This window comes from Lepidochelys kempii, chromosome 10, assembly GCF_965140265.1.
Source record: "Lepidochelys kempii isolate rLepKem1 chromosome 10, rLepKem1.hap2, whole genome shotgun sequence".
Lineage (NCBI taxonomy): Eukaryota > Metazoa > Chordata > Testudines > Cheloniidae > Lepidochelys > Lepidochelys kempii.
Window position 1 is genome coordinate 51,250,939 of NC_133265.1, and position 15,006 is coordinate 51,265,944.

Sequence of the window (15,006 nt, forward strand, 5' to 3'; positions counted from 1 at the left end):
AAAATAAGGTTTCTAACCATCAGAAGAGTGAGGTTCTGGAAGAGCTTCCCAACAGGAGTAGTGGGGGCAAACATCCTAACTAGTTTTAAGATTGAACTTGATAAATTAGTGAGCAGGATTATGTGACAGGGTTGCCTACAATAGTAGAGGACTCAACATGATGACCCTGGAAGTCCCTTCCAATCCTATGTCCTATGTCACTATGTTTTAGCCTTTGGCTCTAGCAGGATTAAAACATGACTCCCTAACATGATTCAACCATGCTTTTTTCTGTCACCACGCTCAAAAAGAAACTGTTATAAAATAGCTGGTCCACCACTGTGTTTCCAAATCTTCTTTAAATGTGTTTATTTCTAGAATGTAGAGCAGCTTAACTCATTCTTAAAAGGTAATTTTGTCTTTTTCATCCACTTGCACATAAATCCCACATTAGCTCACTCATTAAATAACAGTTTCCATTGCTTTCCTGAGTCTATATAATTACAGGAAGATTGCTAGTGACAGCATCACATTTATTTGTCAAACTACACCAGCCATTCGTTGGTAAATGAAGTGTCTTTAAACGATACCTTGACAGTAGGTGTTACATGTGCTGGAATTAATGAAGACTTAACCAGCTGGCTCTTATTTCACTTTGTGCAGTTCCAGACAATGTGACATCACTGTCAGCAGCTCACAAGGAGCCCTCCGATTGTGCCCCTGTAACAATATTCTGTTACACAATATGCGAAAGGAGGAGCGGCCTCTCCTACCACTTCATATAGAGAGGAGCAAGACAACTTAATAATTGATGGGAGCAGGCGTGATCGCCTATCTGGAAACCTGAGACAACCTAGAGGATGCTGCTTCAACCAGCTATGATGGATCTGTTTTGCCCTTCCTGGAAGGAACAGGCAGTTGGCCAAAATGATTCTCAGTGCAGGAATTAAATGATTTTTCTTCAGAGATCTAAAGAGCAAGAGTATTTGCTTCCCCCACCTGCTCTAATCAGGACATCTAACAGGTCAAACATTATTACCTTGTCACTAACTGACTGTGGAAAATGCAATATATTTTTACATTATTTACATTAAAAGGAAAATAATTAAGGGCCAAATCCTCGTGCCAGCCTGATTAAACTGGGCAAGTGCTGGGCACAGGAGTATGGTGGGGTGGAGCAGGAGGTATCCTCCTGCCAGGCCATGGAGCTGCGCTGCTGAGGCTCAGCTCCCTTCACGTGCCTTGGCAACAGACTGGAAGACCAGAGGATGCCCATTCCCTGTGTTTGCTCCCCAAACATTGCCCCTAACCTCTTGTCCAGGAGAACCGTGCCAATTCTGCTACCAGGGAACCCTTCCCAGCTGTGGAGGCTGGGGTGGGATTTTCTCCAAGTGAATAACATTATAGACCAATCAGCCTAATTTTGATACCTGGAAAGATACTGGAACACATTAATAAACAATAAATTTGTAAGCACCTAGAGTCGAATAGTGAACAGCCAGCATGGATTTATCAAGAACAAATCATGCCAAACCAACCTAATATCCTCCTTTGACAGGGTTGCTGGCCTTGTGGATGAAGGGAAGCTGTGATATATTTTGTAGATGTGATATATTTTGATTTTAGTAAGGCTTTTGACAGTCCCACATAACATTCTCATAAGCAAACTAGGGAAACGTGGTCTCAATGAATTTGCTATGAGTCTATGCTGGAGGAAGGCGCTGGATTAACAGAGCTGGTGAAGAGGAATTTTCTCTTTATCCACAGAACTGCATACTGCAGTATGGACAGTGGCAGGTTATGCTTCCCCACAGTGCCTGACAATGTAGCTCATCCTTCACCTCATGTTGGATCCTGCAAGGTGCTGAGCAGTCTGGCCTCAATCCAGTAAAACACTTAGACGCGTGCTTAGCAAGTGTATTGATAGATCCAGGCCAGAGTGCTCAGAACCTCACAGGACTGAATCCCTGGGGAGCTTGCTGATCTAGGTGTGAATTTTCCATGGTCTGGTCAGTTGTTAGCCATTACTGAGACCTCCACCAAGGGCATCAACTAGAAGCAATAATGATGATGAGCTTTTTGCGGTATGGTCGGAAGTGCCAATCCTCAGAAAAAACAACAACCCCATTCATACGAATGTTTGTAAACAGTGACTAAAAAAAGAAACAGACATGGTTGAACCAGACAGCACTCAGAATCGCCATGAGGTCTGGGTGCTGTGCTTGGTCGTAGTCAGCCAGCTCTGTTTTGAACTTTAGTAAATTATTTCCAGCTATGCAATGGCTTGTCTCTCCTAATACCATTGGGAAACTGGATTAATTTGTAAGCTCATTGGAGGGGGCTCTTCTTTTTGTTCTGTGTTTGTACAGTGCCTACGACAATGGAGTCCTGATCCATCACTGGGGCTCTTAAGTACTACCACAATATAAATAAGTATTAATAATAATAGTTTGCTATTTAGATTGCTGTATATATTTTGCAGTAAAATTTTAAAAGTTAAAAGACAGATTCCCCCAAGTCCATTTACTGCATGTTTTTGGCACAGAGCTCTTCTTATTGGCCTTAGTCCCCTTTCTAGTCTGGTCATCTCACAATTCTGGGGCTAGCCTGAGCAATGCCACACATAGCATGTATAGCAGACATGATATGTTTTCTGATGTTTCAGTCCATCAATAAATAAAACCCTTCTGACAGTCATATCCTCAGTTATAGGTCAGTTATTTTACAGCCTACATTTCCTGACACCTCATTAAAAAGAAAAGGAGGACTTGTGGCACCTTAGAGACTAACAAATTTAAGCTTTCGTGAGCTACAGCTCCCTTCATCGGATGCATTCAGTGGAAAATACAGTGGGGAGAGTTATATACACAGAGAACATGAAACCATGCGTGTTACCATACACACTGTAAGGAGAGTGATCACTTACGATGAGCTAATACCAGCAGGAGAGCGGGGGGTGGGCGGGGTGAGAAAACCTTTTGTAGTGATAATCAAGGTGGGCCATTTCCAGCAGTTGACAAGAATGTCTGAGGAACACTTGCAGGGCAGGGGGGAATAAACATGGGGAAATAGTTTTACTTTGTGTAATGACCCATCCACTCCCAGTCTTTATTCAAGCCTAAGTTAATTGTATCCAGTTTGCAAATTAATTCCAATTCAGCAGTCTCTCGCTGGATTCTGATTTTTGAAGACTTTTTGTTGTAATATTGCGACTTTTAGGTCTGTAATCGAGTGACCAGAGAGATTGAAGTGTTCTCTGACTGGGTTTTGAATGTTATAATTCTTGACATCTGATTTATGTCCATTTATTCTTTTACGTAGAGACTGTTCAGTTTGACCAACGTACATGGCGGAGGGGCATTGCTGGCACATGAGGGCATATATCACATTGGTAGATGTGCAGGTGAACGAGCCTCTGATAGTGTGGCTGATGTGATTAGGCCCTATGATGGTGTCCCCTGAATAGATATGTGGGCACAGTTGGCAACAGGTTTTGTTGCAAGGATAGGTTCCTGGGTTAGTGGTTCTGTTGTGTGGTTGCTGGTGAGTATTTGCTTCAGGTTGGGGGGCTGTCTGTAAGCAAGGACTGGCCTGTCCCCCAAGATCTGTGAGAGTGATGGGTCATCCTTCAGGATAGGTTGTAGATCCTTGATGATGCATTGGAGAGGTTTTAGTTTGGGGCTGAAGGTGATGGCTAGTGGCGTTCTGTTATTTTCTTTGTTGGTGACTTCTGGGTACTCTTCTGGCTCTGTCAATCTGTTTTTTCACTTCAGCAGGTGGGTATTGTAGTTGTAAGAATGCCTGATAGAGATCTTGTAGGTGTTTGTCTCTGTCTGAGGGGTTGGAGCAAATGCTGTTGTATCGTTGAGCTTGGCTGTAGACAATGGATCGTGTGGTGTGATCCGGGTGAAAGCTGGAGGAATGTAGGTAGGAATAGCGGTCAGTAGGTTTCCGGTATAGGGTGGTGTTTATGTGACCATCGCTTATTAGCACCTTAGTGTCCAGGAAGCGGATCTCTTGTGTGGACTGGTCCAGGCTCAGGTTGATGGTGGGATGGAAATTGTTGAAATCATGGTGGAATTCCTCAAGGGCTTCTTTTCCATGGGTCCAGATGATGAAGATGTCATCAATATAGTGCAAGTAGAGTAGGGGTATTAGGGGACGAGAGCTGAAGAAGCATTGTTCTAAGTCATCCATAAAAATGTTGGCATACTGTGGGGCCATGTGGGTACCCATAGAAGTGTCACTGACTTGAAGGTATATATTGTCCCCAAATGTGAAACAGTTATGGGTGAGGACAAAGTCACAAAGTTCAGCCACCAGGTTTGCCGTGACATTATCGAGGACACTGTTCATGACGACTTGTAGTCCATCTTTGTGTGGAATGTTGGTGTAGAGGGCTTCTACATCCATAGTGGCCAGGATGGTGTTTTCAGGAAGATCACTGATGGATTGTAGTTTCCTCAGGAAGTCAGTGGTGTCTCGAAGATAGCTGGGAGTGCTGGTAGCGTAGGGCCTGAGGAGGGAGTCTACATAGCCAGGCAATCCTGCTGTCAGGGTGCCAATGCCTGAGATGATAGGGTGTCCAGGATTTCCAGGTTTATGGATCTTGGGTAGCAGATAGAATACCCCAGGTCGGAGTTCCAGGGATGTGTCTGTGTGGATTTGTTCTTGAGCTTTTTCAGGGAGTTTCTTGAGCAAATGGTGTAGTTTCTTTTGGTAACCCTCAGTGGGATCAGAGGGTAATGGCTTGTAGAAAGTGGTGTTGGAGAGCTGCCTAACAGCCTCTCGTTCATATTCCGACCTATTCATGATGACAACAGCACCTCCTTTGTCAGCCTTTTTGATTATGATGTCAGAGTTGTTTCTGAGGCTGTGGATGGCATTGTGTTCTGCACGGCTGAGGTTATGGGGCAAGTGATGCTGCTTTTCCACAATTTCAGCCCGTGCACGTCGGCGGAAGCACTCTATGTAGAAGTCCAGTCTGTTGTTTCGACCTTCAGGAGGAGTCCACCCAGAATCCTTCTTTTTGTAATATTGGTAGGAAGGTTTCTGTGGGTTAGTATGTTGTTCAGAGGTGTGTTGGAAATATTCCTTGAGTCGGAGACGTCGAAAATACGATTCTAGGTCACCACAGAACTGTATCATATTCATGGGGGTGGAGGGGCAGAAGGAGAGGCCCCGAGATAGGACAAATTCTTCCGCTGGGCTAAGAGTATAGTTGGATAGATTAACAATATTGCTGGGTGGGTTAAGGGAACCATTGCTGTGGCCCCTTGTGGCATGTAGTAGTTTAGATAGTTTAGTGTCCTTTTTCTTTTGCAGAGAAGCAAAGTGTGTGTTGTAAATGGCTTGTCTAGTTTTTGTAAAGTCCAGCCACGAGGAAGTTTGTGTGGAAGGTTGGTTTTTTATGAGAGTATCCAGTTTTGAGAGCTCATTCTTAATCTTTCCCTGTTTGCTGTAGAGGATGTTGATCAGGTGGTTCCGCAGTTTCTTTGAGAGCGTGTGGCACAAGCTGTCAGCATAGTCTGTGTGGTATGTAGATTGTAATGGATTTTTTACCTTCAGTCCTTTTGGTATGATGTCCATTTGTTTGCATTTGGAAAGGAAGATGATGTCTGTCTGTATCTGTACGAGTTTTTCATGAAGTTGATAGATTTCCACTGCATACGGCTAAATGCAGTGTATTGCATAATGACAGGTTTCAGAGTAGCAGCTGTGTTAGTCTGTATTCGCAAAAAGAAAAGGAGTACTTGTGGCACCTTAGAGACTAACAAATTTATTTGAGCATAAGCTTTCGTGAGCTACAGCTCACTTCATTGGGTGCATTCAGTGGAAAATACAGTGGGGAGATTTATATACACAGAGAACATGAAACAATGAGTGTTATCATACACACTGTAAGGAGAGTGATCACTTAAGATGAGCTAATACCAGCAGGAGAGTGGGGGGAGGAGAAGGGGGAAGAAAACCTTTTGTAGTGATTCTGTGCATAAACTTATCTTCTTTCCATGAATGTAGAAGCCATTTTCTTACAATTGATAGCTGTATCTCTCTAGTACAATAACGTGTTTTCTTTTTTAACAGGATTGTACCTTCTTCACTCGGAAAGAAATCCTTCGGTAAGCAGATCATACTCCATTCTTCCTTCATAATTTGTATGGAAAGGGCCAAATTATGCTCTCCTCACTCATGTGAGGAAACTCAGTAAAGACAATGGGATTATTCATGTGAGTAAATGAGCACAGGATTTGGTCCTAAAATGTACCTATAATACGCAAATGTATGAACTCACCAATACTCTACTAGCTAGGGAATCAGTTCTGCTACTGTTCTTTTTGTAATACTGTTACATTGGCAAGACAGGCGAGAGCAAAAAACCAACTCTTGTAGTATCCTGGCAGGGAAACTCAGGGAAGTCATTCCTCTGTTGAATGCCTGCCAACTTGTACTGTCATCTAAAAGAACTTTGTATTTGCTATACCCTTGCACACCTGCTCAGTTAAACCATTAAAGGCCCCATCCTTTCTTGTTAGTGAAAGTTTTGCGTGAGCAGGACAGATGGGGCCGAAATTGCAGTAACATTAAAATGTGTTGGTTTATGGACAGCTTAATTTTCATGAAGATACTAGGGCCTAATCCCATCCTTCTGAAGCGGGCAAAAATCTCATTGACTTCAGTGGAGGTGTTTTGCCTGCATCAGTAGTGCAGGATTGAGCCATACTGCGATCGATCATCTGTGAGAAATGGCAGGTAAAAGGTTTTTGTCTTTGCAAATGTTAGGAGCTGTGTTGAGCTCAGGAATAAATGTGGTCTGTGTGGAAAACATTATTTGCCTTTGCCTTTGTGTCTGTAAAACTCTGTGAGTCAAATGTTCAATGAGTTCTGTCCACAAAAGACTAAATGGCTCCATGGTGAGTACACAGTTATTGGGAAAGTGGAGGTGAGTTTAAGCCAATAACTTGGATTATCTCACTGTGCACAGAGGAAAGGATGCCGTCTTGTCCTGGGCTTCCTCAAAGCCACTGAGAGATGCATCCACTTATGCGGGGGCTGAATGTGTCCCAGGTCTCTACTATCTGTAATTTATTATCTAAAATACTGCCGGGCTGTGAGAGAGCATTTCTGTGATGTGAATTGGCTAGATTGTGCTAACTCTGAGCATGTGTGCAAGGGTGGGAATGGGTGCAAGGGCCAGACAAACCCAGTCCCTGAACACAAGGTGTGAAAAGCTGTTCCAAGCCAGCACCAAGACAGGCACTAACCTCTTCAAATGTATGTGAAGCAGCTGCTACCCTCTCACCTTAAGCCCCCAGACATTGAACCTTTCTCAGGTGCATACTGTGACTTGGTCACAGAGACCCCCTTGGGACTGTCACCTGATGTGCTGAAATTACCTCTGAGCCAATTTTCCCTGCCAGCTTGGGACTCCAGAACCCTGTCTTGTTGAGCCAGACACGCTACTCCGCTGCAACACAGACCCAGGGTCTGAACTACACCCCCAAACCTGCAGACTTTAAAACTGCTCAGCAGGTTTCCTGTCTCCAGCACCCAGATACCCAGCTCCCAATGGGATCCAAACCCCAAATAAATTCATTTTACTCTGTATAAAGCTTATACAGGGTAAACTCATAAACTGTCCACCCTCTATAACACTGATAGAGAGATATACACAGCTGTTTTCTCCCCCAGGTATTAATCACTTACTCTGGGTTCATTAATAAACAAACGTGATTTTATTAAGTATAAAAAGTAGGATTTAAGTGGTTTCAAGTAATAACAGACAGAACAAAGTAAATTACCAAGCAAAATAAAACAAAATACGCAAGTCTAAACCTAATACATTTAAGAAACTGAATACAGGTAAATCTCACCCTCAGAGATATTCCAATAAGCTTCTTTCACAGACTAGACTCCTTCTTATTCTGGGCCCAATCCTTTCCCCGGTACAGTTCTTGTTAGTTCCAGCTCAGGTGGTAACTAGGGGTTTCTCATGACTACAGCCCCCTTTGTTCTGTTCCACCCCCTTTTATATCTTTGGCACAAGGTGGGAATCCTTTGTCTCTCTCTAGGTACCTACCCTTCCTTCTAAATGGAAAAGCACCAGGTTTAAGATGGATTCCAGTGTCATGTGACATGTTCACATGTCCTGTGAGACTTCATTACTCACTGGCTGGCACCCACATATGCAGGAAGGCTTACAAGTAAACAGAGCCATTTACAACCAATTGTCCTGGTCGATGGGAGCGATCAAGATTCTAAACCACTATTAATGGCCCACACTTTGCATAATTACAAAGGATTTCAGAGTAATACTTCATATTTCTATCTTCGGATACAAGAATGATACATTCATACAAATAGGATGAACACACTCAGTAGATTATAAGCTTTGTAATGATACCTTACAGGAGACCTTTTGCATAAAGCATATTCCAGTTACCTTATATTCACACTCATAAGCATATTTCCATAAACATATGGAGTGCAATGTCACACACCCCCCAGGAGTTCCTGCTGTGGTTAGGCAGCTCTGAACCATTCCCTACCAAAGGCTGTGGCTAAAAATTATCCCACAGTTTGTGGTTTGTTGTAGGCCTGGCTGTAACTTCTTTGACAAAGCGCTCCTCCCCAGTTGTGTACCCCCAGGAATGATATGTTATCATTACAGCTGGAAAGACATGTCATTTCTGTGTTCAGTGTACCTGACAAAAAGCCATGCAGATAAAATAAAAATGAATGATAATTATATGTCCAGTCAAGGCTGCAGGACTCTCAGTTCTGCTGAAGAACAGCAACTTAGACAATAACAGAATTTGTCATAATTGGTACAGAAGAGTGAAGTGGGCACCAAACTAATGGACAAATGGTAATATAACTTTTAGAAATTGTTCAGTGATATTCCTGGGAGTTTGATACTGGGAGAAAGCATACAGTTTCCTGTGACAATTCAGCCTGTTTATGCTGAATGGCAGCAGTGTATCCATCCAGAGCTCTGTAAAAATCAGCTGATGTTGCACTCCTATTGCACAGGTTATTTTGATTTTCATATGCACACACACACACACTTTTATACACATCTTTAAAATGAACTTCTAAAGCCCCTTTCCTCTGTGGAACTCAAAGCACTTTATAAACATTAATGAATTAATTGTAACTGGACTGCACTCCTGTGAGGGAAGTAATTATGATGATCTCCATTTTAGATAGGGGAAACTTAAGGACAGAGAAGATAAGCGACTTGCCATGTTTCATACAGGAAGTCTGTAGTTAGGACCGAATCTGTAGATAGGACAGGGAGTCTGTAGTTAGGAATGAGTTAGGACTAACACACAGCTCTCTTGATTTCCACTCCTGGGCTTTAATCTCAAGAGCATTCTCAGCAGCACAAGGGTGGAGAATGCTTTTGATCATTCCCATGTTGAAGAAAGTGGTATGTGGATAGGATCTGGAGAACAAAAGGCCAGAAAATCTGACTTAATTTCTGAGGAGAATCTATTAAGAAATATTGATCTGGGAGAAGGTTATAAAACTCTTTAATAAGTTAGAGTCTTCGACATATAAGCTAAAGTTTCTTACAGCAGGCATCCTTCTCATGCACTCTTAGGTGACACAAAATTAAGTGGTTTACGGTCAAGGTTCTGGTTGGCTGTGAGTTCCAATTTCATAGAGACATGTTAACAGAAGGTCAGAATGTTTGAACCTTTTTTAGATGTGGTGATTTGCCAAGCCTGATTCAATGCCTTTCTCTCTGGAGTCATTTCAGAGCCTTTCTCTCTGGAGTAATTTCTCTCTCTCTCCTATTAGTTCATTTCTAAGGGCATGCTGGAAACACTCAGTAATAGAACCAACAGCCTGAGAGAATCATTGACTTCATCACAGTTAGAGATGGGATGAATTTCTGCTAAACATACAGTATGCAGGTTAGGAGTACTTGTGGCACTTAAGACACTAACAAATATATTAGAGCATAAGCTTTCGTGGGCTACAGCCCATTTCATTGGATGCATAGAATGGAACATATAGTAAGAAGATATATATATATACATACAGAGAAGGTGGAAGTTGCCATACAAACTGTAAGAGGCTAATAATGTCACGGCAAACCTGGTGGCTGACCTTTGTGACTTTGTCCTCACCCACAACTATTTCACATTTGGGGACAATATATACCTTCAAGTCAGTGGCACTGCTGTGGGTACCCACATGGCCCCACAGTATGCCAAAATTTGTATTGCTGAGTTAGAACAATGCTTCCTTAGCTCTCGTCCCCTAATGCCCCTACTCTACTTGTGCTACATTGACGACATCTTCATCATCTGGACCTAGGGAAAAGAAGCCCTTGAGGAATTCCACCATGATTTCAACAATTTCCATCCCACCATCAGCCTCAGCCTAGACCAATCCACACGAGTGGTCCATTTCCTGGACACTACTGTGCTAATAAGTGATGGTCACATAAACACCACCCTATACCGGAAACCTACTGGCTGCTATACTTACCTACATGCCTCCAGCTTCCATCCAGGACACACCACACAATCCATTGTCTACAGCCAAGCTCTACGATACAACTGCATTTGCTCCAACCCCTCAGACAGAGACAAACACCTACAAGATCTTTATCAAGCATTCTTAAAACTACAATACCCACCTGCTGAAGTGAAAAAACAGATTGACAGAGCCAGAAGCGTACCCAGAAGTCACTTACTACAGGACAGGCCCAACAAAGAAAGTAACAGAATGCCACTAGCTGTCACCTTCAGCTCCCAACTAAAACCTCTCCAGCGTATCATCAAAGATTTACAACCTATCCTGAAAAATGATCCCTCACTCTCACAGATCTTGGGAGACAGACCAGTCCTCTCTTACAGACAGCCCCCCAACCTGAAGCAAATACTCTCCAGCAACCACACACCAGACAATAAAAAAAAATAACCCAGGAACCTATCCTTACAACAAAGCCCAATGCCAACTCTGTCCACATATTTATTCAAGTGACACCATCATAGGACCTGATCACATTAGCCACGCCATCAGGGCTCATTCACCTGCACATCTACCAATGTGATATATGCCATCATGTGCCAGCAATGCCCCTCTGCCTTGTACATTGGCCAAATCGGACTGTCTCTACGCAAAAGAATAAATGGACACAAATCTGACATCAGGAATCATAACATTCAAAAACCGGTAGGAGAACACTTCAGCCTCTCCGGCCACTCAGTAAAAGATTTAAGGGTGGCAATTTTGCAACAGAAAAGCTTCAAAAACAGACTCCAGTGAGAAACTGCTGAGCTTGAATTAATATGCAAACTAGATACCATTAACTTGGGTTTGAATAGAGTCTGGGAGTGGCTGGATCATTACACATATTGAATCTATTTCCCTATGTTAAGTATCCTCACGCCTTCTTGTCAACTGTCTAAATGGGCCATCTTGATTATCACTACAAAAATTATTTTCTGGATCAGGAACAGTCAGCATGGATTCACCAAGGGAAGGTCATGCCTGACTAATCTAATCGCCTTCTATGATGAGATTACTGGTTCTGTGGATGAAGGGAAAGCAGTGGATGTATTGTTTCTTGACTTTAGCAAAGCTTTTGACACGGTCTCCCACAGTATTCTTGTCAGCAAATTAAAGAAGTACGGGCTGGATGAATGCACTATAAGGTGGGTAGAAAGTTGGCTAGATTGTCGGGCTCAACGGATAGTGATCAATGGCTCCATGTCTCATTGGCAGCCGGTGTCAAGTGGAGTGCCCCAAGGGTCGGTCCTGGGGCCGGTTTTGTTCAATATCTTCATAAATGATCTGGAGGATGGTGTGGATTGCACTCTCAGCAAATTTGCGGATGATACTAAACTGGGAGGAGTGGTAGATACGCTGGAGGGCAGGGATAGGATACAGAGGGACCTAGACAAATTGGAGGATTGGGCCAAAAGAAATCTGATGAGGTTCAATAAGGATAAGTGCAGGGTCCTGCACTTAGGACGGAAGAACCCAATGCACAGCTACAGACTAGGGACCGAATGGCTAGGCAGCAGTTCTGCGGAAAAGGACCTATGGGTGACAGTGGACGAGAAGCTGGATATGAGTCAGCAGTGTGCCCTTGTTGCCAAGAAGGCCAATGGCATTTTGGGATGTATAAGTAGGGGCATAGCGAGCAGATCGAGGGACGTGATCGTTCCCCTCTATTCGACATTGGTGAGGCCTCATCTGGAGTACTGTGTCCAGTTTTGGGCCCCACGCTACAAGAAGGATGTGGATAAATTGGAGAGAGTCCAGCGAAGGGCAACAAAAATGATTAGGGGTCTGGAACACATGACTTATGAGGAGAGGCTGAGGGAACTAGGATTGTTTATTCTGCAGAAGAGAAGAATGAGGGGGGATTTGATAGCTGCTTTCAACTACCTGAGAGGTGGTTCCAGAGAGGATGGTTCTAGACTATTCTCAGTGGTAGAAGATGACAGGACAAAGAGTAATGGTCTCAAGTTGCAGTGGGGGAGGTTTAGGTTGGATATTAGGAAAAACTTTTTCACTAGGAGGGTGGTGAAACACTGGAATGCGTTGCCTAGGGAGGTGGTGGAATCTCCTTCCTTAGAAGTTTTTAAGGTCAGGCTTGACAAAGCCCTGGCTGGGATGATTTAATTGGGGATTGGTCCTGCTTTTGAGCAGGGGGTTGGACTAGATGACCTCCTGAGGTCACTTCCAACCCTGATATTCTATGATTCTCCTGCTGATAATAACTTATATTAATTAATTAGCCTCTTACAGTTTGTATGGCAACTTCCACCTTCTCTGTACGTATATATCTTCTTACTATATGTTCCATTCTATGCATCCAATGAAGTGGGCTGTAGCCCACGAAAGCTTATGCTCTAATTAATTTGTTAGTCTCTAAGGTGCCACAAATACTCCTGTTCTTTTTGCAGATGCATACTAACATGGCTGCTACTCTGAAATATGCAGGATAGGCAGTCCAGAGAGAAAAAATTACAGACCAATGAAGAATTCAGAACACCTGCATTGGAGGCCTGGCTGAATATGTCTCGGGTGACAATCAGTACTAATGTGTCGACTAAATTTGTGGCAAGAATTTAATATTTGGAAAAAACAAATGTAGGCTCAAAAATGTGGAATCCCAGCAAAGAAAGGAAGTAAGGATTTAATTTTCTTCATTAAAGTTCTTATTCCCAAACTGCTAAAGCTGAACATGCAGAAGAATTTTTTTTCTTATCAGAGAAAAACTGCTTTATACCCAGCCCCCTCACAGCCCTGCACCAGTGACCAGCTTACTTCAGCTGTCTGTACTCTCGGCTAGAATCTCAGCTGTGCCAAGTCTAGACTCACTGCAGTGTGGGAAGGGAAGGCCACCTTTGTGCTTCCAATTCTGGGCTATTGTGGGGTCAAAATGACCCCCAGCATAAATTAGAGCAGCCTATGGGCTGTTCTAAACTATGCCATCTATAGCCATCCCAGGGTAATCACAGTAATCTAAAAACTGGCAAATTGTAGCTATTATACATAATTTAGAACAACTTGTGTGGTGTCATTGCTCCGCATGGCACAAGTCTGTGTAATAAATGGGTTCATGAAATTTGAACAAGCACAGTAATGACTGAGACGCTAATGACATTTAACTGGATTTGAAAGAGACAATATAAGAGAGCAAATTTCCAAGTAGAGATCATGATTAATATGTTATTGTAGGGGAAACCCTAGTTAAAACTCCTGATAGGTGTCTGTACAAAGAAAATGTTTCTGCAATAGCAACTAAACAGCTGCAGAAATAGTTAACATGGAATAGGTTCAGATGCTTATATGATTTACAAGCTCATTTGAGCAATTCTCTGGGTTATTATTGATTACCAAGCACGTGTCCATTTTATGTGCTACTTTCTGACGTGGCGAGCAATTGAATCCATCCTTTGTTTCTATGAAAGTAAGCCTAACTGATTAATGTTGTCCTACTCCAGCTGGCTGATTGAAACCACAGCCGATCTAACTGCATTGACAGGCACTTGTCAGTGGTGATGAATCTCTATAGCGGCAATGAAGTAATTTGTTCAACAGGATCTTCCCACATATTAGTGTTTTTATCTCTTTGGCTCACTGCCAGATTGGTTGCCTTATGGCATTGTCTAGGTCTCTAGTCCCTATTACACTGGCTGGGTCTCATCATGCAATGGATTTGTGCGGTTGTCAGTTTCTAGGCTCAGGAGGTTTCCTCCCGATGACTCTGAATTAATAATATTCTACTTCCTGGGAATCTTAATCATCTTGATTTTTTTAAAATTACTTAGCCTTTGATTTTAGCAAGGCCCCTTCACAACGATCCCTGTTAACATTTTGTGATCTTAGTCTCACAAGCTGGGAAGTATTAGCTAGTGTGTTTGATCTTCCTAAGCCATCTGACAGAAGGAAAATCTAAAAGATCATTTGTAGAAGGTAAAATAGGTTTCTGCTTATTGTGGTCATTGTTTGTCTCAAAAACTTTTTTATATATGCAAACATATATTTCAGTGTACAACCTAGAGATAGATTGAAGCCAAGGCCGATGAATTGCGTCACTTTTGTTAAAGCAGAAGTTTTGTTTGGAGACTTTTCCCTACAGTATTTCATTTAGTGAATTTAGCTTGTGGACGGTGATGGACTGACGGCTCTGGGGACAGGAGGTCTTTGTCCACAGTTAGAGAGCAGACAGCAGCAATGCAAGCTTCCCCATGCTGCCCTGTTAATGTGCCTGATCCCTGATCACTGACCTAGACGGGAACCCAGGGACTATGGCTCAGATTTTCAAAGGTATTTAGGCACCTAACTCCTATTGAAGTCAATGGAGTTATATACCTAAATATCTTTGAGGATCTGGAATTATACCCATTTAATCATTGGCCCGTTCACTGAGACTGATAGAAGGAATGCAAATGTAATGGTGTTTTGTATGATCTGGAGCATGTGCACTATGACAGAGAACTGGTCTGAGACCATCAATTTATTTCACATAAACAGTAGAACAACCTTTAC

At 42.8% G+C, this 15,006-nt stretch overlaps 1 protein-coding gene across 3 annotated transcripts in view; it reads left to right on the top strand.

Annotated features, from left to right (window-relative positions):
- CIB2 (calcium and integrin binding family member 2) overlaps nucleotides 1-15,006 on the top strand; it is a 135,646-nt gene that overhangs the window by 34,785 nt on the left and 85,855 nt on the right. For all 3 annotated transcript variants that reach the window (XM_073303557.1, XM_073303555.1, XM_073303556.1), the window contains exon 2: nucleotides 6,067-6,101. Coding sequence is in view for 2 of the 3 variants with exons in the window: in XM_073303555.1 (XP_073159656.1) it covers nucleotides 6,067-6,101 (35 nt within the window). In the remaining variant the exon portion in view is untranslated. The remainder of the gene's footprint in view (nucleotides 1-6,066; nucleotides 6,102-15,006) is intronic.